Genomic DNA, 27680 nt, shown 5'->3' with positions numbered 1-27680 from the left:
AGAGTGATTTTACTGAGAATGATATTACTGATAGTGACATTACTGACAGTGATATTGCTGAGAGTGATATTGCTAAGAGTGATATTGCTGAGAGTGACATTACTGAGAGTGACATTACTGAGAGTGATAATGCTGAGAGTGACAATACTGAGCGTGACATTGCTGAGTGTGACATTAATGAGAGTGATATTGCTGAGAGTGATATTACTGAGAGTGATATAACTGAGAGTGATATTGCTGACAGTGATATTGCGGAGAGAGATATTGCTGACAGTGATATTCCTGCGAGTGATATTACTCAGACTGACATTACTGAGAGTGACATTACTGAGTGTGATATTGCTGAGAGTGAGATTGATGAGAGTGATATTACTGAGATTGATATTACTGAGAGTGAAATTGCTGACAGTGATATTGCTGAGAGTGACATTACTGAGAGTGATATTGCTGAGAGTGACATTACTGAGAGTGATGTTACTGAGAGTGACATTTCTGTGAGTGACATTGCTGAGAGTGATATTACTGAGTGTGATATTACTGAGAGTGACATTACTGAGAGTGACATTACTGAGAGTGATATTGCTGAAAGTGATATTGCTGAGAGTGATATTACTGAGAGTGATATTAATGAGAGTGAAATGGCTGAGAGTGATGTGCTGAGAGTGACATTACTGAGATTGATATTGCTGAGACTGACAGTACTGAGAGTGATATTACTGAGAGTGACGTTTCTGTGAGTGACATTGCTGAGAGTTATACTACTGAGAGTGATATTAAAGAGAGTGATATTGCTGCGAGTGATATTGCTGAGAGTGATATTGCTGAGAGTGACATTGCTGAGAGATATATTACTGAGAGTGATATTGCGGAGAGTGACATTACTGAGAGTGATAATACTGAGAGTGACATTGCTGAGAGTGATATTGCTGAGAGTGATATTACTGAGATTGATATTACTGAGAGTGACGTTACAGAGAGGGACATTACTAAGAGTGACATTACTGAGAGTGATATTGCTCAGAGTGACATTACTAAGAGTGACATTACTGAGAGTGATATAACTGAGAGTGATATTACTGAGATTGACATTACTGAGAGTGATATTACAGAGAGTGACATAACTGAGAGTGACATTACAGAGAGTGACATTACTGAGAGTGATATTGCTGAGAGAGACATTACTGAGAGTGACATTACAAAGAGTGATATTGCTGAGAGTGACATTGCTGAGAGTAATATTGCTGAAGGTGACATTACTGAGAGTGACATTACTGAGAGTGATATTACAGAGAGTGACATTACTGAGAGTGATATTACTGAGAGTGATATTACTGATAGTGACATTACTGAGAGTGATATTGCTGAGAGTGATATTGCTAAGAGTGACATTACTGAGCGTGACATTGCTGAGAGTGACATTAATGAGAGTGATATTGCTGAGAACGATATTACTGAGAGTGATATAACTGAGAGTGATATTGCTGAGAGTGATATTGCGGAGAGAGATATTGCTGAGAGTGATATTCCTGCGAGTGATATTGCTGAGACTGACATTACTGAGAGTGACATTACTGAGTGTGATATTGCTGAGAGTGAGGTTAATGAGAGTGATATTACTGAGAGTGACATTACTGAGAGTGATATTGCTGAGAGTGACATTACTGAGAGTGACATTACTGAGAGTGATATTGCTGAGAGTGATATTGCTGAGAGTGATATTACTGAGAATGATATTACTGAGAGTGAAATTGCTGAGAGTGATATTGCTGTGAGTGACATTACTGAGAGTGATATTGCTGACACTGACATTACTGAGAGTGATGTTACTGAGAGTGACATTTCTGAGTGACATTGCTGAGAGTGATATTACTGAGTGTGATATTACTGAGAGTGACATTACTGAGAGTGACATTACTGAGAGTGATATTGCTGAAAGTGATATTGCTGAGAGTGATATTACTGAGAGTGATATTAATGAGAGTGAAATTGCTGAGAGTGATATTGCTGAGAGTGACATTACTGAGAGTGATGTTACTGAGAGTGACATTTCTGTGAGTGACATTGCTGAGAGTGATATTACTGAGTGTGATATTACTGAGAGTGACATTACTGAGAGTGACATTACTGAGATTGATACAGCTGAAAGTGATATTGCTGAGAGTGATATTACTGAGAGTGATATTAATGAGAGTGAAATGGCTGAGAGTGATATTGCTGAGAGTGACATTACTGAGAGTGATATTGCTGAGACTGACAGTACTGAGAGTGATATTACTGAGAGTGACGTTTCTGTGAGTGACATTGCTGAGAGTTATACTACTGAGAGTGATATTAAAGAGAGTGATATTGCTGCGAGTGATATTGCTGAGAGAGACATTTTGAGAGTGATATTGCTGAGAGTGACATTACTGAGAGTGATATTGCTGAGAGTGACATTGCTGAGAGATATATTACTGAGAGTGATATTGCGGAGAGTGACATTACTGAGAGTGATAATACTGAGAGTGACATTGCCGAGAGTGATATTGCTGAGAGTGACATTACGGAGAGTGATATTACAGAGAGTGATATTGCTGAGAGTGATATTACTGAGAGTGATATTGCTGAGAGTGATATTGCAGAGATTGATATTGCTGAGAGTGACTTTACTGAGAGTGGTATTGCTGAGAGTGACATTACTGAGAGTGATAATACTGAGAGCGTTATTGCTGACATTCATATTGCTGCGAGTGACATTAGTGAGAGTGACATTACTGAGAGTGATAATACTGAGAGTGACATTGCCGACAGTGATATTGCTGAGAGTGACATTACGGAGAGTGATATTACAGAGAGTGATATTGCTGAGAGTGATATTACTGAGTGTGATATTGCTGAGAGTGATATTGCAGAGATTGATATTGCTGAGAGTGACTTTACTGAGAGTGGTATTGCTGAGAGTGACATTACTGAGAGTGATAATACTGAGAGCGTTATTGCTGACATTCATATTGCTGAGAGTGACATTAGTGAGAGTGACATTACTGAGAGTGATATTACTGAGAGTGACATTACTGAGAGTGATATTGCAGAGAGTGACATTGCTGAGAGTGATATTACTGAGAGTGATACTGCTGAGAGTGATATTGCTGAGAGTGATTTTACTGAGAGTGATATTGCTGAGAGTGATACTGCTGAGAGTTATATTGCTGAGAGTGATATTACTGAGAGTGATATTACTGAGAGTGGCATTGCTGAGAGTGACATTACTGAGAGTGATAATACTGAGAGTGAAATTATTGAGAGTGACATTACTGAGAGTGCTATTACTGAGAGTGACACTACTGAGAGTGACATTACTGAGAGTGATATTGCTGAGAGTGATATTGCTGAGAGTGATATTACTGAGAGTGATATTAATGAGAGTGACATTACTGAGAGTGATATTGCTGCGAGAGATATTGCTGAGAGAGATATTACTGAGAGTGATGTTGCTGACAGTGATATTGCTGACAGTGATATTGCTGAGTGACATTACTGAGAATGATATTACTGAGAGTGATATTACTGAGAGTGATAATACTGAGAGTGACATTGCTGAGAGTGATATTACTGAGAGTGATATTACTGAGATTGACATTACTGAGAGTAATATTACTGAGAGTGACATTACTGAGAGTGATATTAATGAGAGTGATATTACTGAGATTGACATTACTGAGAGTGACATTACTGAGAGTGACATTACTGAGAGTGATATTGCTCAGAGTGACATTACCAAGAGTGACATTACTGAGAGTGATATAACTGAGAGTGATATTACTGAGATTGACATTAGTGAGATTGATATTACTGAGAGTGACATAACTGAGATTGACATTACAGAGAGTGACATTACTGAGAGTGATATTGCTGAGAGAGACATTACTGAGAGTGACATTACAAAGAGTGATATTGCTGAGAGTGACATTGCTGAGAGTAATATTGCTGAAGGTGACATTACTGAGAGTGACATTACTGAGAGTGATATTACTGAGAGTGACATTACTGAGAGTGATTTTACTGAGAATGATATTACTGATAGTGACATTACTGACAGTGATATTGCTGAGAGTGATATTTCTTAGAGTGATATTGCTGAGAGTGACATTACTGAGAGTGACATTACTGAGAGTGATATTGCTGAGAGTGACATTACTGAGAGTGACATCACTGAGCGTGACATTACTGAGAGTGACATTACTGAGAGTGATATTGCTGAGAGTGACATTACTGAGCGTGACATTGCTGATTGTGACATTAATGAGAGTGATATTGCTGAGAGTGATATTACTGAGAGCGATATAACTGAGAGTGATATTGCTGAGAGTGATATTGCGGAGAGAGATATTGCTGAGAGTGATATTCCTGCGAGTGATATTACTGAAACTGACATTACTGAGAGTGACATTATTGAGTGTGATATTGCTGAGAGTGAGATTAATGAGAGTGATATTACTGAGAATGATATTACTGAGAGTGAAATTGCTGAGAGTGATATTGCTGAGAGTGACATTACTGAGAGTGACATTACTGAGAGTGACATTACTGAGAGTGATATTGCTGAGAGTGATATTGCTGAGAGTGATATTACTGAGAATGATATTACTGAGAGTGAAATTGCTGAGAGTGATATTGCTGAGAGTGACATTACTGAGAGTGATATTGCTGAGACTGACATTACTAAGAGTGATGTTACTGAGAGTGACATTTCTGTGAGTGACATTGCTGAGAGTGATATTACTGAGTGTGATATTACTGAGAGTGACATTACTGAGAGTGACATTACTGAGAGTGAAATTGCTGACAGTGATATTGCTGAGAGTGATAATACTGAGAGCGTATTGCTGACATCATATTGCTGAGAGTGACATTAGTGAGAGTGACATTACTGAGAGTGATATTACTGAGAGTGACATATACTGAGAGTGATATTGCAGAGAGTGACATTGCTGAGAGTGATATTACTGAGAGTGATACTGCTGAGAGTGATATTGCTGAGAGTGACATTACTGAGAGTGACATACTGAGAGTGATATTACTGAGAGTGACATTACTGAGAGTGAAATTACTGAGAGTAATATTGCTGAGAGTGACATTGCTGAGAGTGATATTACTGAGAGTGATATTGCTGAGAGTGATACTGCTGAGAGTTATATTGCTGAGAGTGATATTACTGAGAGTGATATTACTGAGGGTGGCATTGCTGAGAGTGACATTACTGAGAGTGATAATACTGAGAGTGAAATTATTGAGAGTGACATTACTGAGAGTGCTATTACTGAGAGTGACACTACTGAGAGTGACATTACTGAGAGTGATATTGCTGAGAGTGATATTACTGAGAGTGATATTACTGAGAGTGACGTTACAGAGAGGGACATTACTGAGATTGACATTACTGAGAGTGATATTGCTCATAGTGATATTGCTGAGAGTGACATTACTGAGAGTGATATAACTGAGAGTGATATTACTGAGATTGACATTACTGAGAGTGATATTACTGAGAGTGACATAACTGAGAGTGACATTACAGAGAGTGACATTACTGAGAGTGATATTGCTGAGAGAGACATTACTGAGAGTGACATTACACAGAGTGATATTGCTGAGAGTGACATTGCTGAGAGTAATATTGCTGAAGGTGACATTACTGAGAGTGACATTACTGAGAGTGATATTACAGAGAGTGACATTACTGAGAGTGATATTACTGAGAGTGATATTACTGATAGTGACATTACTGAGAGTGATATTGCTGAGAGTGATATTGCTAAGAGTGACATTACTGAGCGTGACATTGCTGAGAGTGACATTAATGAGAGTGATATTACAGAGAGTGACATTACTGAGAGTGATATTACTGAGAGTGATATTACTGATAGTGACATTACTGAGAGTGATATTGCTGAGAGTGATATTGCTAAGAGTGACATTACTGAGCGTGACATTGCTGAGAGTGACATTAATGAGAGTGATATTGCTGAGAACGATATTACTGAGAGTGATATAACTGAGAGTGATATTGCTGAGAGTGATATTGCGGAGAGAGATATTGCTGAGAGTGATATTCCTGCGAGTGATATTGCTGAGACTGACATTACTGAGAGTGACATTACTGAGTGTGATATTGCTGAGAGTGAGATTGAGAGTGATATTACTGAGAGTGACATTACTGAGAGTGATATTGCTGAGAGTGACATTACTGAGAGTGACATTACTGAGAGTGATATTGCTGAGAGTGATATTGCTGAGAGTGATATTACTGAGAATGATATTACTGAGAGTGAAATTGCTGAGAGTGATATTGCTGTGAGTGACATTACTGAGAGTGATATTGCTGACACTGACATTACTGAGAGTGATGTTACTGAGAGTGACATTTCTGAGTGGCATTGCTGAGAGTGATATTACTGAGTGTGATATTACTGAGAGTGACATTACTGAGAGAGACATTACTGAGAGTGATATTGCTGAAAGTGATATTGCTGAGAGTGATATTACTGAGAGTGATATTAATGAGAGTGAAATTGCTGAGAGTGATATTGCTGAGAGTGACATTACTGAGAGAGATGTTACTGAGAGGACATTTCTGTGAGTGACATTGCTGAGAGTGATATTACTGAGTGTGATATTACTGAGAGTGACATTACTGAGAGTGACATTACTGAGATTGATACAGCTGAAAGTGATATTGCTGAGAGTGATATTACTGAGAGTGATATTAATGAGAGTGAAATGGCTGAGAGTGATATTGCTGAGAGTGACATTACTGAGAGTGATATTGCTGAGACTGACAGTACTGAGAGTGATATTACTGAGAGTGACGTTTCTGTGAGTGACATTGCTGAGAGTTATACTACTGAGAGTGATATTAAAGAGAGTGATATTGCTGCGAGTGATATTGCTGAGAGAGACATTTTGAGAGTGATATTGCTGAGAGTGACATTACTGAGAGTGATATTGCTGAGAGTGACATTGCTGAGAGATATATTACTGAGAGTGATATTGCGGAGAGTGACATTACTGAGAGTGATAATACTGAGAGTGACATTGCCGACAGTGATATTGCTGAGAGTGACATTACGGAGAGTGATATTACAGAGAGTGATATTGCTGAGAGTGATATTACTGAGTGTGATATTGCTGAGAGTGATATTGCAGAGATTGATATTGCTGAGAGTGACTTTACTGAGAGTGGTATTGCTGAGAGTGACATTACTGAGAGTGATAATACTGAGAGCGTTATTGCTGACATTCATATTGCTGAGAGTGACATTAGTGAGAGTGACATTACTGAGAGTGATATTACTGAGAGTGACATTACTGAGAGTGATATTGCAGAGAGTGACATTGCTGAGAGTGATATTACTGAGAGTGATACTGCTGAGAGTGATATTGCTGAGAGTGACATTACTGAGAGTGACATTACTGAGAGTGATATTACTGAGAGTGACATTACTGAGAGTGAAATTACTGAGAGTAATATTGCTGAGAGTGATATTGCTGAGAGTGATTTTACTGAGAGTGATATTGCTGAGAGTGATACTGCTGAGAGTTATATTGCTGAGAGTGATATTACTGAGAGTGATATTACTGAGAGTGGCATTGCTGAGAGTGACATTACTGAGAGTGATAATACTGAGAGTGAAATTATTGAGAGTGACATTACTGAGAGTGCTATTACTGAGAGTGACACTACTGAGAGTGACATTACTGAGAGTGATATTGCTGAGAGTGATATTGCTGAGAGTGATATTACTGAGAGTGATATTAATGAGAGTGACATTACTGAGAGTGATATTGCTGCGAGAGATATTGCTGAGAGAGATATTACTGAGAGTGATGTTGCTGACAGTGATATTGCTGACAGTGATATTGCTGAGTGACATTACTGAGAATGATATTACTGAGAGTGATATTACTGAGAGTGATAATACTGAGAGTGACATTGCTGAGAGTGATATTACTGAGAGTGATATTACTGAGATTGACATTACTGAGAGTAATATTACTGAGAGTGACATTACTGAGAGTGATATTAATGAGAGTGATATTACTGAGATTGACATTACTGAGAGTGACATTACTGAGAGTGACATTACTGAGAGTGATATTGCTCAGAGTGACATTACCAAGAGTGACATTACTGAGAGTGATATAACTGAGAGTGATATTACTGAGATTGACATTAGTGAGATTGATATTACTGAGAGTGACATAACTGAGAGTGACATTACAGAGAGTGACATTACTGAGAGTGATATTGCTGAGAGAGACATTACTGAGAGTGACATTACAAAGAGTGATATTGCTGAGAGTGACATTGCTGAGAGTAATATTGCTGAAGGTGACATTACCGAGAGTGACATTACTGAGAGTGATATTACTGAGAGTGACATTACTGAGAGTGATTTTACTGAGAATGATATTACTGATAGTGACATTACTGACAGTGATATTGCTGAGAGTGATATTGCTAAGAGTGATATTGCTGAGAGTGACATTACTGAGAGTGATAATGCTGAGAGTGACAATACTGAGCGTGACATTGCTGAGTGTGACATTAATGAGAGTGATATTGCTGAGAGTGATATTACTGAGAGTGATATAACTGAGAGTGATATTGCTGACAGTGATATTGCGGAGAGAGATATTGCTGACAGTGATATTCCTGCGAGTGATATTACTCAGACTGACATTACTGAGAGTGACATTACTGAGTGTGATATTGCTGAGAGTGAGATTAATGAGAGTGATATTACTGAGAGTGACATTACTGAGAGTGATATTGCTGACAGTGATATTGCTGAGAGTGACATTACTGAGAGTGATATTGCTGAGAGTGACATTACTGAGAGTGATGTTACTGAGAGTGACATTTCTGTGAGTGACATTGCTGAGAGTGATATTACTGAGTGTGATATTACTGAGAGTGACATTACTGAGAGTGACATTACTGAGAGTGATATTGCTGAAAGTGGTATTGCTGAGAGTGATATTACTGAGAGTGATATTAATGAGAGTGAAATGGCTGAGAGTGATGTGCTGAGAGTGACATTACTGAGATTGATATTGCTGAGACTGACAGTACTGAGAGTGATATTACTGAGAGTGACGTTTCTGTGAGTGACATTGCTGAGAGTTATACTACTGAGAGTGATATTAAAGAGAGTGATATTGCTGCGAGTGATATTGCTGAGAGTGATATTGCTGAGAGTGACATTGCTGAGAGATATATTACTGAGAGTGATATTGCGGAGAGTGACATTACTGAGAGTGATAATACTGAGAGTGACATTGCTGAGAGTGATATTGCTGAGAGTGATATTACTGAGAATGATATTACTGAGAGTGACGTTACAGAGAGGGACATTACTAAGAGTGACATTACTGAGAGTGATATTGCTCAGAGTGACATTACTAAGAGTGACATTACTGAGAGTGATATAACTGAGAGTGATATTACTGAGATTGACATTACTGAGAGTGATATTACAGAGAGTGACATAACTGAGAGTGACATTACAGAGAGTGACATTACTGAGAGTGATATTGCTGAGAGAGACATTACTGAGAGTGACATTACAAAGAGTGATATTGCTGAGAGTGACATTGCTGAGAGTAATATTGCTGAAGGTGACATTACTGAGAGTGACATTACTGAGAGTGATATTACAGAGAGTGACATTACTGAGAGTGATATTACTGAGAGTGATATTACTGATAGTGACATTACTGAGAGTGATATTGCTGAGAGTGATATTGCTAAGAGTGACATTACTGAGCGTGACATTGCTGAGAGTGACATTAATGAGAGTGATATTGCTGAGAACGATATTACTGAGAGTGATATAACTGAGAGTGATATTGCTGAGAGTGATATTGCGGAGAGAGATATTGCTGAGAGTGATATTCCTGCGAGTGATATTGCTGAGACTGACATTACTGAGAGTGACATTACTGAGTGTGATATTGCTGAGAGTGAGGTTAATGAGAGTGATATTACTGAGAGTGACATTACTGAGAGTGATATTGCTGAGAGTGACATTACTGAGAGTGACATTACTGAGAGTGATATTGCTGAGAGTGATATTGCTGAGAGTGATATTACTGAGAATGATATTACTGAGAGTGAAATTGCTGAGAGTGATATTGCTGTGAGTGACATTACTGAGAGTGATATTGCTGACACTGACATTACTGAGAGTGATGTTACTGAGAGTGACATTTCTGAGTGACATTGCTGAGAGTGATATTACTGAGTGTGATATTACTGAGAGTGACATTACTGAGAGTGACATTACTGAGAGTGATATTGCTGAAAGTGATATTGCTGAGAGTGATATTACTGAGAGTGATATTAATGAGAGTGAAATTGCTGAGAGTGATATTGCTGAGAGTGACATTACTGAGAGTGATGTTACTGAGAGTGACATTTCTGTGAGTGACATTGCTGAGAGTGATATTACTGAGTGTGATATTACTGAGAGTGACATTACTGAGAGTGACATTACTGAGATTGATACAGCTGAAAGTGATATTGCTGAGAGTGATATTACTGAGAGTGATATTAATGAGAGTGAAATGGCTGAGAGTGATATTGCTGAGAGTGACATTACTGAGAGTGATATTGCTGAGACTGACAGTACTGAGAGTGATATTACTGAGAGTGACGTTTCTGTGAGTGACATTGCTGAGAGTTATACTACTGAGAGTGATATTAAAGAGAGTGATATTGCTGCGAGTGATATTGCTGAGAGAGACATTTTGAGAGTGATATTGCTGAGAGTGACATTACTGAGAGTGATATTGCTGAGAGTGACATTGCTGAGAGATATATTACTGAGAGTGATATTGCGGAGAGTGACATTACTGAGAGTGATAATACTGAGAGTGACATTGCCGAGAGTGATATTGCTGAGAGTGACATTACGGAGAGTGATATTACAGAGAGTGATATTGCTGAGAGTGATATTACTGAGTGTGATATTGCTGAGAGTGATATTGCAGAGATTGATATTGCTGAGAGTGACTTTACTGAGAGTGGTATTGCTGAGAGTGACATTACTGAGAGTGATAATACTGAGAGCGTTATTGCTGACATTCATATTGCTGAGAGTGACATTAGTGAGAGCGACATTACTGAGAGTGATAATACTGAGAGTGACATTGCCGACAGTGATATTGCTGAGAGTGACATTACGGAGAGTGATATTACAGAGAGTGATATTGCTGAGAGTGATATTACTGAGTGTGATATTGCTGAGAGTGATATTGCAGAGATTGATATTGCTGAGAGTGACTTTACTGAGAGTGGTATTGCTGAGAGTGACATTACTGAGAGTGATAATACTGAGAGCGTTATTGCTGACATTCATATTGCTGAGAGTGACATTAGTGAGAGTGACATTACTGAGAGTGATATTACTGAGAGTGACATTACTGAGAGTGATATTGCAGAGAGTGACATTGCTGAGAGTGATATTACTGAGAGTGATACTGCTGAGAGTGATATTGCTGAGAGTGATTTTACTGAGAGTGATATTGCTGAGAGTGATACTGCTGAGAGTTATATTGCTGAGAGTGATATTACTGAGAGTGATATTACTGAGAGTGGCATTGCTGAGAGTGACATTACTGAGAGTGATAATACTGAGAGTGAAATTATTGAGAGTGACATTACTGAGAGTGCTATTACTGAGAGTGACACTACTGAGAGTGACATTACTGAGAGTGATATTGCTGAGAGTGATATTGCTGAGAGTGATATTACTGAGAGTGATATTAATGAGAGTGACATTACTGAGAGTGATATTGCTGCGAGAGATATTGCTGAGAGAGATATTACTGAGAGTGATGTTGCTGACAGTGATATTGCTGACAGTGATATTGCTGAGTGACATTACTGAGAATGATATTACTGAGAGTGATATTACTGAGAGTGATAATACTGAGAGTGACATTGCTGAGAGTGATATTACTGAGAGTGATATTACTGAGATTGACATTACTGAGAGTAATATTACTGAGAGTGACATTACTGAGAGTGATATTAATGAGAGTGATATTACTGAGATTGACATTACTGAGAGTGACATTACTGAGAGTGACATTACTGAGAGTGATATTGCCCAGAGTGACATTACCAAGAGTGACATTACTGAGAGTGATATAACTGAGAGTGATATTACTGAGATTGACATTAGTGAGATTGATATTACTGAGAGTGACATAACTGAGATTGACATTACAGAGAGTGACATTACTGAGAGTGATATTGCTGAGAGAGACATTACTGAGAGTGACATTACAAAGAGTGATATTGCTGAGAGTGACATTGCTGAGAGTAATATTGCTGAAGGTGACATTACTGAGAGTGACATTACTGAGAGTGATATTACTGAGAGTGACATTACTGAGAGTGATTTTACTGAGAATGATATTACTGATAGTGACATTACTGACAGTGATATTGCTGAGAGTGATATTGCTAAGAGTGATATTGCTGAGAGTGACATTACTGAGAGTGACATTACTGAGAGTGATATTGCTGAGAGTGACATTACTGAGAGTGACATCACTGAGCGTGACATTACTGAGAGTGACATTACTGAGAGTGATATTGCTGAGAGTGACATTACTGAGCGTGACATTGCTGATTGTGACATTAATGAGAGTGATATTGCTGAGAGTGATATTACTGAGAGCGATATAACTGAGAGTGATATTGCTGAGAGTGATATTGCGGAGAGAGATATTGCTGAGAGTGATATTCCTGCGAGTGATATTACTGAAACTGACATTACTGAGAGTGACATTATTGAGTGTGATATTGCTGAGAGTGAGATTAATGAGAGTGATATTACTGAGAATGATATTACTGAGAGTGAAATTGCTGAGAGTGATATTGCTGAGAGTGACATTACTGAGAGTGACATTACTGAGAGTGACATTACTGAGAGTGATATTGCTGAGAGTGATATTGCTGAGAGTGATATTACTGAGAATGATATTACTGAGAGTGAAATTGCTGAGAGTGATATTGCTGAGAGTGACATTACTGAGAGTGATATTGCTGAGACTGACATTACTAAGAGTGATGTTACTGAGAGTGACATTTCTGTGAGTGACATTGCTGAGAGTGATATTACTGAGTGTGATATTACTGAGAGTGACATTACTGAGAGTGACATTACTGAGAGTGATATTGCTGAAAGTGATATTGCTGAGAGTGATATTACTGAGAGTGATATTAATGAGAGTGAAATGGCTGAGAGTGATATTGCTGACAGTGACATTACTGAGAGTGATATTGCTGAGAATGACAGTACTGAGAGTGATATTACTGAGAGTGACGTTTCTGTGAGTGACATTGCTGAGAGTTATACTACTGAGAGTGATATTAAAGAGAGTGATATTGCTGCGAGTGACATTACTGAGAGTGATATTGCTGAGAGTGACATTGCTGAGAGATATATTACTGAGAGTGATATTGCTGAGAGTGACATTACGGAGAGTGATATTACAGAGAGTGATATTGCTGAGAGTGATATTACTGAGTGTGATATTGCTGAGAGTGATATTGCAGAGATTGATATTGCTGAGAGTGACTTTACTGAGAGTGGTATTGCTGAGAGTGACATTACTGAGAGTGATAATACTGAGAGCGTTATTGCTGACATTCATATTGCTGAGAGTGACATTAGTGAGAGTGACATTACTGAGAGTGATATTAATGAGAGTGATATTACTGAGAGTGATATTGCAGAGAGTGACATTGCTGAGAGTGATATTACTGAGAGTGATACTGCTGAGAGTGATATTGCTGAGAGTGACATTACTGAGAGTGACATTACTGAGAGTGATATTACTGAGAGTGATATTGCTGAGAGTGACATTACGGAGAGTGATATTACAGAGAGTGATATTGCTGAGAGTGATATTGCAGAGATTGATATTGCTGAGAGTGACTTTACTGAGAGTGGTATTGCTGAGAGTGACATTACTGAGAGTGATAATACTGAGAGCGTTATTGCTGACATTCATATTGCTGACAGTGACATTAGTGAGAGTGACATTACTGAGAGTGATATTACTGAGAGTGACATTACTGAGAGTGATATTGCAGAGAGTGACATTGCTGAGAGTGATATTACTGAGAGTGATACTGCTGAGAGTGATATTGCTGAGAGTGACATTACTGAGAGTGACATTACTGAGAGTGATATTACTGAGAGTGACATTACTGAGAGTGAAATTACTGAGAGTAATATTGCTGAGAGTGATATTGCTGAGAGTGATTTTACTGAGAGTGATATTGCTGAGAGTGATACTGCTGAGAGTTATATTGCTGAGAGTGATATTACTGAGAGTGATATTACTGAGAGTGGCATTGCTGAGAGTGACATTACTGAGAGTGATAATACTGAGAGTGAAATTATTGAGAGTGACATTACTGAGAGTGCTATTACTGAGAGTGACACTACTGAGAGTGACATTACTGAGAGTGATATTGCTGAGAGTGATATTGCTGAGAGTGATATTACTGAGAGTGATATTAATGAGAGTGACATTACTGAGAGTGATATTGCTGAGAGTGACATTGCTGAGAGATATATTACTGAGAGTGATATTGCTGAGAGTGACATTACGGAGAGTGATATTACAGAGAGTGATATTGCTGAGAGTGATATTACTGAGTGTGATATTGCTGAGAGTGATATTGCAGAGATTGATATTGCTGAGAGTGACTTTACTGAGAGTGGTATTGCTGAGAGTGACATTACTGAGAGTGATAATACTGAGAGCGTTATTGCTGACATTCATATTGCTGAGAGTGACATTAGTGAGAGTGACATTACTGAGAGTGATATTAATGAGAGTGATATTACTGAGAGTGATATTGCAGAGAGTGACATTGCTGAGAGTGATATAACTGAGAGTGATACTGCTGAGAGTGATATTGCTGAGAGTGACATTACTGAGAGTGACATTACTGAGAGTGATATTACTGAGAGTGACATTACTGAGAGGGATTTTACAGAGAGTAATATTGCTGAGAGTGATATTGCTGAAAGTGATTTTACTGAGAGTGATATTGCTGAGAGTGATAGTGCTGAGAGTTATATTGCTGAGAGTGATATTACTGAGAGTGATATTACTGAGAGTGGCATTGCTGAGAGTAACATTACTGAGAGTGATAATACTGAGAGTGATATTACTGAGAGTGATAATACAGAGAGTGATATTGCTGAGAGTGATGTTGCTCAAAGTGATATTACTGTGAGTGTTATTACTGAGACTGACATTACTGAGAGTGACATTACTGAGAGAAACATTACTGAGAGTGATGTTGCTGAGAGTGATATTGCTGAGAGTGACATTACGGAGAGTGATATTGCTGAGAGTGATATTGCTGAGAGTGACATTACTGAGAGTGATAATACTGAGAGCGTTATTGCTGACATTCATATTGCTGAGAGTGACATTAGTGAGAGTGACATTACTGAGAGTGATAATACTGAGAGTGACATTGCCGACAGTGATATTGCTGAGAGTGACATTACGGAGAGTGATATTACAGAGAGTGATATTGCTGAGAGTGATATTACTGAGTGTGATATTGCTGAGAGTGATATTGCAGAGATTGATATTGCTGAGAGTGACTTTACTGAGAGTGGTATTGCTGAGAGTGACATTACTGAGAGTGATAATACTGAGAGCGTTATTGCTGACATTCATATTGCTGAGAGTGACATTAGTGAGAGTGACATTACTGAGAGTGATATTACTGAGAGTGACATTACTGAGAGTGATATTGCAGAGAGTGACATTGCTGAGAGTGATATTACTGAGAGTGATACTGCTGAGAGTGATATTGCTGAGAGTGACATTACTGAGAGTGACATTACTGAGAGTGATATTACTGAGAGTGACATTACTGAGAGTGAAATTACTGAGAGTAATATTGCTGAGAGTGATATTGCTGAGAGTGATTTTACTGAGAGTGATATTGCTGAGAGTGATACTGCTGAGAGTTATATTGCTGAGAGTGATATTACTGAGAGTGATATTACTGAGAGTGGCATTGCTGAGAGTGACATTACTGAGAGTGATAATACTGAGAGTGAAATTATTGAGAGTGACATTACTGAGAGTGCTATTACTGAGAGTGACACTACTGAGAGTGACATTACTGAGAGTGATATTGCTGAGAGTGATATTGCTGAGAGTGATATTACTGAGAGTGATATTAATGAGAGTGACATTACTGAGAGTGATATTGCTGCGAGAGATATTGCTGAGAGAGATATTACTGAGAGTGATGTTGCTGACAGTGATATTGCTGACAGTGATATTGCTGAGTGACATTACTGAGAATGATATTACTGAGAGTGATATTACTGAGAGTGATAATACTGAGAGTGACATTGCTGAGAGTGATATTACTGAGAGTGATATTACTGAGATTGACATTACTGAGAGTAATATTACTGAGAGTGACATTACTGAGAGTGATATTAATGAGAGTGATATTACTGAGATTGACATTACTGAGAGTGACATTACTGAGAGTGACATTACTGAGAGTGATATTGCTCAGAGTGACATTACCAAGAGTGACATTACTGAGAGTGATATAACTGAGAGTGATATTACTGAGATTGACATTAGTGAGATTGATATTACTGAGAGTGACATAACTGAGAGTGACATTACAGAGAGTGACATTACTGAGAGTGATATTGCTGAGAGAGACATTACTGAGAGTGACATTACAAAGAGTGATATTGCTGAGAGTGACATTGCTGAGAGTAATATTGCTGAAGGTGACATTACCGAGAGTGACATTACTGAGAGTGATATTACTGAGAGTGACATTACTGAGAGTGATTTTACTGAGAATGATATTACTGATAGTGACATTACTGACAGTGATATTGCTGAGAGTGATATTGCTAAGAGTGATATTGCTGAGAGTGACATTACTGAGAGTGATAATGCTGAGAGTGACAATACTGAGCGTGACATTGCTGAGTGTGACATTAATGAGAGTGATATTGCTGAGAGTGATATTACTGAGAGTGATATAACTGAGAGTGATATTGCTGACAGTGATATTGCGGAGAGAGATATTGCTGACAGTGATATTCCTGCGAGTGATATTACTCAGACTGACATTACTGAGAGTGACATTACTGAGTGTGATATTGCTGAGAGTGAGATTAATGAGAGTGATATTACTGAGAGTGACATTACTGAGAGTGATATTGCTGACAGTGATATTGCTGAGAGTGACATTACTGAGAGTGATATTGCTGAGAGTGACATTACTGAGAGTGATGTTACTGAGAGTGACATTTCTGTGAGTGACATTGCTGAGAGTGATATTACTGAGTGTGATATTACTGAGAGTGACATTACTGAGAGTGACATTACTGAGAGTGATATTGCTGAAAGTGGTATTGCTGAGAGTGATATTACTGAGAGTGATATTAATGAGAGTGAAATGGCTGAGAGTGATGTGCTGAGAGTGACATTACTGAGATTGATATTGCTGAGACTGACAGTACTGAGAGTGATATTACTGAGAGTGACGTTTCTGTGAGTGACATTGCTGAGAGTTATACTACTGAGAGTGATATTAAAGAGACTGATATTGCTGCGAGTGATATTGCTGAGAGTGATATTGCTGAGAGTGACATTGCTGAGAGATATATTACTGAGAGTGATATTGCGGAGAGTGACATTACTGAGAGTGATAATACTGAGAGTGACATTGCTGAGAGTGATATTGCTGAGAGTGATATTACTGAGAATGATATTACTGAGAGTGACGTTACAGAGAGGGACATTACTAAGAGTGACATTACTGAGAGTGATATTGCTCAGAGTGACATTACTAAGAGTGACATTACTGAGAGTGATATAACTGAGAGTGATATTACTGAGATTGACATTACTGAGAGTGATATTACAGAGAGTGACATAACTGAGAGTGACATTACAGAGAGTGACATTACTGAGAGTGATATTGCTGAGAGAGACATTACTGAGAGTGACATTACAAAGAGTGATATTGCTGAGAGTGACATTGCTGAGAGTAATATTGCTGAAGGTGACATTACTGAGAGTGACATTACTGAGAGTGATATTACAGAGAGTGACATTACTGAGAGTGATATTACTGAGAGTGATATTACTGATAGTGACATTACTGAGAGTGATATTGCTGAGAGTGATATTGCTAAGAGTGACATTACTGAGCGTGACATTGCTGAGAGTGACATTAATGAGAGTGATATTGCTGAGAACGATATTACTGAGAGTGATATAACTGAGAGTGATATTGCTGAGAGTGATATTGCGGAGAGAGATATTGCTGAGAGTGATATTCCTGCGAGTGATATTGCTGAGACTGACATTACTGAGAGTGACATTACTGAGTGTGATATTGCTGAGAGTGAGGTTAATGAGAGTGATATTACTGAGAGTGACATTACTGAGAGTGATATTGCTGAGAGTGACATTACTGAGAGTGACATTACTGAGAGTGATATTGCTGAGAGTGATATTGCTGAGAGTGATATTACTGAGAATGATATTACTGAGAGTGAAATTGCTGAGAGTGATATTGCTGTGAGTGACATTACTGAGAGTGATATTGCTGACACTGACATTACTGAGAGTGATGTTACTGAGAGTGACATTTCTGAGTGACATTGCTGAGAGTGATATTACTGAGTGTGATATTACTGAGAGTGACATTACTGAGAGTGACATTACTGAGAGTGATATTGCTGAAAGTGATATTGCTGAGAGTGATATTACTGAGAGTGATATTAATGAGAGTGAAATTGCTGAGAGTGATATTGCTGAGAGTGACATTACTGAGAGTGATGTTACTGAGAGTGACATTTCTGTGAGTGACATTGCTGAGAGTGATATTACTGAGTGTGATATTACTGAGAGTGACATTACTGAGAGTGACATTACTGAGATTGATACAGCTGAAAGTGATATTGCTGAGAGTGATATTACTGAGAGTGATATTAATGAGAGTGAAATGGCTGAGAGTGATATTGCTGAGAGTGACATTACTGAGAGTGATATTGCTGAGACTGACAGTACTGAGAGTGATATTACTGAGAGTGACGTTTCTGTGAGTGACATTGCTGAGAGTTATACTACTGAGAGTGATATTAAAGAGAGTGATATTGCTGCGAGTGATATTGCTGAGAGAGACATTTTGAGAGTGATATTGCTGAGAGTGACATTACTGAGAGTGATATTGCTGAGAGTGACATTGCTGAGAGATATATTACTGAGAGTGATATTGCGGAGAGTGACATTACTGAGAGTGATAATACTGAGAGTGACATTGCCGAGAGTGATATTGCTGAGAGTGACATTACGGAGAGTGATATTACAGAGAGTGATATTGCTGAGAGTGATATTACTGAGTGTGATATTGCTGAGAGTGATATTGCAGAGATTGATATTGCTGAGAGTGACTTTACTGAGAGTGGTATTGCTGAGAGTGACATTACTGAGAGTGATAATACTGAGAGCGTTATTGCTGACATTCATATTGCTGAGAGTGACATTAGTGAGAGTGACATTACTGAGAGTGATAATACTGAGAGTGACATTGCCGACAGTGATATTGCTGAGAGTGACATTACGGAGAGTGATATTACAGAGAGTGATATTGCTGAGAGTGATATTACTGAGTGTGATATTGCTGAGAGTGATATTGCAGAGATTGATATTGCTGAGAGTGACTTTACTGAGAGTGGTATTGCTGAGAGTGACATTACTGAGAGTGATAATACTGAGAGCGTTATTGCTGACATTCATATTGCTGAGAGTGACATTAGTGAGAGTGACATTACTGAGAGTGATATTACTGAGAGTGACATTACTGAGAGTGATATTGCAGAGAGTGACATTGCTGAGAGTGATATTACTGAGAGTGATACTGCTGAGAGTGATATTGCTGAGAGTGATTTTACTGAGAGTGATATTGCTGAGAGTGATACTGCTGAGAGTTATATTGCTGAGAGTGATATTACTGAGAGTGATATTACTGAGAGTGGCATTGCTGAGAGTGACATTACTGAGAGTGATAATACTGAGAGTGAAATTATTGAGAGTGACATTACTGAGAGTGCTATTACTGAGAGTGACACTACTGAGAGTGACATTACTGAGAGTGATATTGCTGAGAGTGATATTGCTGAGAGTGATATTACTGAGAGTGATATTAATGAGAGTGACATTACTGAGAGTGATATTGCTGCGAGAGATATTGCTGAGAGAGATATTACTGAGAGTGATGTTGCTGACAGTGATATTGCTGACAGTGATATTGCTGAGTGACATTACTGAGAATGATATTACTGAGAGTGATATTACTGAGAGTGATAATACTGAGAGTGACATTGCTGAGAGTGATATTACTGAGAGTGATATTACTGAGATTGACATTACTGAGAGTAATATTACTGAGAGTGACATTACTGAGAGTGATATTAATGAGAGTGATATTACTGAGATTGACATTACTGAGAGTGACATTACTGAGAGTGACATTACTGAGAGTGATATTGCCCAGAGTGACATTACCAAGAGTGACATTACTGAGAGTGATATAACTGAGAGTGATATTACTGAGATTGACATTAGTGAGATTGATATTACTGAGAGTGACATAACTGAGATTGACATTACAGAGAGTGACATTACTGAGAGTGATATTGCTGAGAGAGACATTACTGAGAGTGACATTACAAAGAGTGATATTGCTGAGAGTGACATTGCTGAGAGTAATATTGCTGAAGGTGACATTACTGAGAGTGACATTACTGAGAGTGATATTACTGAGAGTGACATTACTGAGAGTGATTTTACTGAGAATGATATTACTGATAGTGACATTACTGACAGTGATATTGCTGAGAGTGATATTGCTAAGAGTGATATTGCTGAGAGTGACATTACTGAGAGTGACATTACTGAGAGTGATATTGCTGAGAGTGACATTACTGAGAGTGACATCACTGAGCGTGACATTACTGAGAGTGACATTACTGAGAGTGATATTGCTGAGAGTGACATTACTGAGCGTGACATTGCTGATTGTGACATTAATGAGAGTGATATTGCTGAGAGTGATATTACTGAGAGCGATATAACTGAGAGTGATATTGCTGAGAGTGATATTGCGGAGAGAGATATTGCTGAGAGTGATATTCCTGCGAGTGATATTACTGAAACTGACATTACTGAGAGTGACATTATTGAGTGTGATATTGCTGAGAGTGAGATTAATGAGAGTGATATTACTGAGAATGATATTACTGAGAGTGAAATTGCTGAGAGTGATATTGCTGAGAGTGACATTACTGAGAGTGACATTACTGAGAGTGACATTACTGAGAGTGATATTGCTGAGAGTGATATTGCTGAGAGTGATATTACTGAGAATGATATTACTGAGAGTGAAATTGCTGAGAGTGATATTGCTGAGAGTGACATTACTGAGAGTGATATTGCTGAGACTGACATTACTAAGAGTGATGTTACTGAGAGTGACATTTCTGTGAGTGACATTGCTGAGAGTGATATTACTGAGTGTGATATTACTGAGAGTGACATTACTGAGAGTGACATTACTGAGAGTGATATTGCTGAAAGTGATATTGCTGAGAGTGATATTACTGAGAGTGATATTAATGAGAGTGAAATGGCTGAGAGTGATATTGCTGACAGTGACATTACTGAGAGTGATATTGCTGAGAATGACAGTACTGAGAGTGATATTACTGAGAGTGACGTTTCTGTGAGTGACATTGCTGAGAGTTATACTACTGAGAGTGATATTAAAGAGAGTGATATTGCTGCGAGTGACATTACTGAGAGTGATATTGCTGAGAGTGACATTGCTGAGAGATATATTACTGAGAGTGATATTGCTGAGAGTGACATTACGGAGAGTGATATTACAGAGAGTGATATTGCTGAGAGTGATATTACTGAGTGTGATATTGCTGAGAGTGATATTGCAGAGATTGATATTGCTGAGAGTGACTTTACTGAGAGTGGTATTGCTGAGAGTGACATTACTGAGAGTGATAATACTGAGAGCGTTATTGCTGACATTCATATTGCTGAGAGTGACATTAGTGAGAGTGACATTACTGAGAGTGATATTAATGAGAGTGATATTACTGAGAGTGATATTGCAGAGAGTGACATTGCTGAGAGTGATATTACTGAGAGTGATACTGCTGAGAGTGATATTGCTGAGAGTGACATTACTGAGAGTGACATTACTGAGAGTGATATTACTGAGAGTGATATTGCTGAGAGTGACATTACGGAGAGTGATATTACAGAGAGTGATATTGCTGAGAGTGATATTGCAGAGATTGATATTGCTGAGAGTGACTTTACTGAGAGTGGTATTGCTGAGAGTGACATTACTGAGAGTGATAATACTGAGAGCGTTATTGCTGACATTCATATTGCTGAGAGTGACATTAGTGAGAGTGACATTACTGAGAGTGATATTACTGAGAGTGACATTACTGAGAGTGATATTGCAGAGAGTGACATTGCTGAGAGTGATATTACTGAGAGTGATACTGCTGAGAGTGATATTGCTGAGAGTGACATTACTGAGAGTGACATTACTGAGAGTGATATTACTGAGAGTGACATTACTGAGAGTGAAATTACTGAGAGTAATATTGCTGAGAGTGATATTGCTGAGAGTGATTTTACTGAGAGTGATATTGCTGAGAGTGATACTGCTGAGAGTTATATTGCTGAGAGTGATATTACTGAGAGTGATATTACTGAGAGTGGCATTGCTGAGAGTGACATTACTGAGAGTGATAATACTGAGAGTGAAATTATTGAGAGTGACACTACTGAGAGTGACATTACTGAGAGTGACATTACTGAGAGTGATATTGCTGAGAGTGATATTGCTGAGAGTGATATTACTGAGAGTGATATTAATGAGAGTGACATTACTGAGAGTGATATTGCTGAGAGTGACATTGCTGAGAGATATATTACTGAGAGTGATATTGCTGAGAGTGACATTACGGAGAGTGATATTACAGAGAGTGATATTGCTGAGAGTGATATTACTGAGTGTGATATTGCTGAGAGTGATATTGCAGAGATTGATATTGCTGAGAGTGACTTTACTGAGAGTGGTATTGCTGAGAGTGACATTACTGAGAGTGATAATACTGAGAGCGTTATTGCTGACATTCATATTGCTGAGAGTGACATTAGTGAGAGTGACATTACTGAGAGTGATATTAATGAGAGTGATATTACTGAGAGTGATATTGCAGAGAGTGACATTGCTGAGAGTGATATAACTGAGAGTGATACTGCTGAGAGTGATATTGCTGAGAGTGACATTACTGAGAGTGACATTACTGAGAGTGATATTACTGAGAGTGACATTACTGAGAGGGATTTTACAGAGAGTAATATTGCTGAGAGTGATATTGCTGAAAGTGATTTTACTGAGAGTGATATTGCTGAGAGTGATAGTGCTGAGAGTTATATTGCTGAGAGTGATATTACTGAGAGTGATATTACTGAGAGTGGCATTGCTGAGAGTAACATTACTGAGAGTGATAATACTGAGAGTGATATTACTGAGAGTGATAATACAGAGAGTGATATTGCTGAGAGTGATGTTGCTCAAAGTGATATTACTGTGAGTGTTATTACTGAGACTGACATTACTGAGAGTGACATTACTGAGAGAAACATTACTGAGAGTGATGTTGCTGAGAGTGATATTGCTGAGAGTGACATTACGGAGAGTGATATTGCTGAGAGTGATATTGCTGAGAGTGATATTACTGCGAGTGATATTGCTGAGAGTGATATTGCTGAAAATGACATTACGGAGAGTGATATGCTGAGAGTGATATTGCTGAGAGTGATATTACTGAGAGTGATATTGCTGAGAATGATATTGCTGAGAGTGATATTGCTGAGAGTGACATTATTGAGAGTGAAATTACTGAGAGTGATATTACTGTGAGTGACATTACTGAGAGTGATATTCTGAGAGTGATATTGCTGAGAGTGATATTGCTGAGAGTGATATTACTGAGAGTGATAATGCTGAGAGTGATATTGCTGAGAGTTATACTGCTGAGAGTGATATTACTGAGAGTGATATTACTGAGAGTGGCATTGCTGAGAGTGATATTTCTGAGAGTGACATTACTGAGAGTGATATTGCTGAGAGTGATATTGCTGAGAGTGATATTAATGAGAGTGACATTACTAAGAGTGACATTACTGAGAGTGATATTACTGAGAGTGATATTACTGAGAGTGATATGGCTGAGAGTAATATTGCTGAGAGTGATATTACTGAGAGTGTTATACTGAGAGTGACATTACTGAGAGTGATATTACTGAGAGTGATATTACTGAGAGTGATATTACTGAGAGTGATATTACTGAGAGTGACATTACTGAGAGTGACATTACTGAGAGTGACATTACTGAGAGTGACATTACTGAGAGTGATATTGCTGAAAGTGATATTGCTGAGAGTGATATTACTGAGAGTGAAATGGCTGAGAGTGATATTGCTGAGAGTGACATTACTGAGAGTGATGTTGCTGAGACTGACAGTACTGAGAGTGATATTACTGAGAGTGACGTTTCTGTGAGTGACATTGCTGAGAGTTATACTACTGAGAGTGATATTAAAGAGAGTGATATTGCTGCGAGTGATATTGCTGAGAGTGACATTATTGAGATTCACATTACTGAGTGTGACATTACTGAGAGTGATATTGCTTAGAGTGACATTACTGAGAGTGATATTGCTGAGAGTGACATTGCTGAGAGATATATTACTGAGAGTGATATTGCGGAGAGTGACATTACTGAGAGTGATAATACTGAGAGTGACATTGCTGAGAGTGATATTGCTGAGAGTGACATTACGGAGAGTGATATTACAGAGAGTGATATTGCTGAGAGTGATATTACTGAGTGTGATATTGCTGAGAGTGATATTGCAGAGATTGATATTGCTGAGAGTGACTTTACTGAGAGTGGTATTGCTGAGAGTGACATTACTGAGAGTGATAATACTGAGAGCGTTATTGCTGACATTCATATTGCTGAGAGTGACATTAGTGAGAGTGACATTACTGAGAGTGATATTGCAGAGAGTGACATTGCTGAGAGCGATATTACTGAGAGTGATATTGCTGAAAGTGAAATTGCTGAGAGTGATATTACTGAGAGTGATATTACTGAGAGTGGCATTGCTGACAGTAACATTACTGAGAGTGATAATACTGAGAGTGATATTACTGAGAGTGATAATACAGAGAGTGATATTGCTGAGAGTGATGTTGCTCAAAGTGATATTACTGAGAGTGTTATTACTGAGAGTGACATTACTGAGAGTGACATTACTGAGAGAAATATTACTGAGAGTGATGTTGCTGAGAGTGATATTGCTGAGAGTGACATTACGGAGAGTGATATTGCTGAGAGTGATATTGCTGAGAGTGATATTACTGCGAGTGATATTGCTGAGAGTGATATTGCTGAAAATGACATTACGGAGAGTGATATGCTGAGAGTGATATTGCTGAGAGTGATATTACTGAGAGTGATATTGCTGAGAATGATATTGCTGAGAGTGATATTGCTGAGAGTGACATTACTGAGAGTGACATTACTGAGATTGATATTCCTGAGAGTGATAATGCTGAGAGTGATATTACTGAGAGTGATATTACTGAGAGTGATATTACTGAGTGTGATATTGCTGAGAGTGATATTGCGGAGATTGATATTACTGAGAGTGACATTACTGAGAGTGATATGGCTGAGAGTGACATTACTGAGAGTGACATTACTGAGAGTGATATTACTGTGAGTGACATTACTGAGAGTGATATTCTGAGAGTGATATTGCTGAGAGTGATATTGCTGAGAGTGATATTACTGAGAGTGATAATGCTGAGAGTGATATTGCTGAGAGTTATACTGCTGAGAGTGATATTACTGAGAGTGATATTACTGAGAGTGGCATTGCTGAGAGTGATATTTCAGAGAGTGACATTACTGAGAGTGATATTGCTGAGAGTGCTATTACTGAGAGTGATATTACTGAGAGTGATATTACTGAGAGTGATATGGCTGAGAGTGTTATTGCTGAGAGTGATATTACTGAGAGTGTTATACTGAGAGTGACATTACTGAGAGTGATATTACTGAGAGTGATATTACTGAGAGTGATATTACTGAGAGTGATGTTGCTGAGAGTGATATTGCTGAGAGTGACATTACTGAGAGTGATATTGCTTAGAATGACATAACTGAGAGCGATATTGCTGAGAGTGATAGTGCTGAGAGCGATATCACTGAGAGTGATATTGCTGAGAGTGAAATTGCTGACAGTGATATTGCTGAGACTGACATTACTGAGAGTGACATTACTGAGAGTGATATTGCTGAGAGTGATATTACTGAGGGTGATATTGCTGAAAGTGACATTACTGAGAGTGACATTACTGAGAATGATATTGCTGAGAGTGACATTACTGAGAGTGACTTTACTGAGGGTGACATTACTGAGATTGACATTACTGAGAGTGACATTACTGAGATTGACATTACTGAGAGTGGCATTACTGAGAGTGATATTGCTGAGAGTGATATTGCTGAGAGTTATAATGCTGAGAGTGATATTACTGAGAGTGTTATTACTGAGAGTGACATTATTGAGATTGACATTACTGAGCGTGACATTACTGAGAGTGACATTAATGAGAGTGATATTACTGAGAGTGTGTGACATTACTGAGAGTTATATTAATGAGAATGATATTGCTGAGAGTGATATTACTGAGAGTGATATTACTGAGAGTGATATTCCTGGGAGTGATATTACTGAGAGTGACATTACTGAGAGTGACATTACTGAGAGTGATATTGCTGAAAGTGATATTGCTGAGAGTGATATTACTGAGAGTGGTATTAATGAGAGTGAAATGGCTGAGAGTGATATTGCTGAGAGTGACATTACTGAGAGTGATATTGCTGAGACTGACAGTACTGAGAGTGATATTACTGAGAGTGACGTTTCTGTGAGTGACATTGCTGAGAGTTATACTACTGAGAGTGATATTAAAGAGAGTGATATTGCAGCGAGTGATATTGCTGAGAGAGACATTTTGAGAGTGATATTGCTGAGAGTGACATTACTGAGAGTGATATTGCTGAGAGTGACATTGCTGAGAGATATATTACTGAGAGTGATATTGCGGAGAGTGACATTACTGAGAGTGATAATACTGAGAGTGACATTGCCGAGAGTGATATTGCTGAGAGTGACATTACGGAGAGTGATATTACAGAGAGTGATATTGCTGAGAGTGATATTACTGAGTGTGATATTGCTGAGAGTGATATTGCAGAGATTGATATTGCTGAGAGTGACTTTACTGAGAGTGGTATTGCTGAGAGTGACATTACTGAGAGTGATAATACTGAGAGCGTTATTGCTGACATTCATATTGCTGAGAGTGACATTAGTGAGGGTGACATTACTGAGAGTGATATTACTGAGAGTGACA

The 27680-nt window shown here is 38.4% G+C and overlaps 1 protein-coding gene across 1 annotated transcript in view; it reads right to left on the bottom strand.

Moving 5' to 3' along the window:
* LOC121273432 (protein PF14_0175-like) overlaps positions 1-24863 on the bottom strand; it is a gene marked incomplete at both ends in the record, with an annotated part of 118560 nt that extends 93697 nt beyond the window's left edge. Inside the window, 2 exons of the mRNA XM_041180615.1 lie at positions 5245-5325; positions 24752-24863. Of these exons, the coding sequence (XP_041036549.1) occupies positions 5245-5325; positions 24752-24863 (193 nt within the window). The remainder of the gene's footprint in view (positions 1-5244; positions 5326-24751) is intronic.
* Positions 24864-27680: the final 2817 nt, after the last annotated feature.

The sequence above is a fragment of the Carcharodon carcharias genome (assembly GCF_017639515.1).
Source record: "Carcharodon carcharias isolate sCarCar2 chromosome 19 unlocalized genomic scaffold, sCarCar2.pri SUPER_19_unloc_8, whole genome shotgun sequence".
In the NCBI taxonomy this organism is placed as follows: Eukaryota; Metazoa; Chordata; class Chondrichthyes; order Lamniformes; family Lamnidae; genus Carcharodon; species Carcharodon carcharias.
Note: the sequence above shows the minus strand (reverse complement) of the source record. Positions and strands in the feature narration are given on the sequence as shown.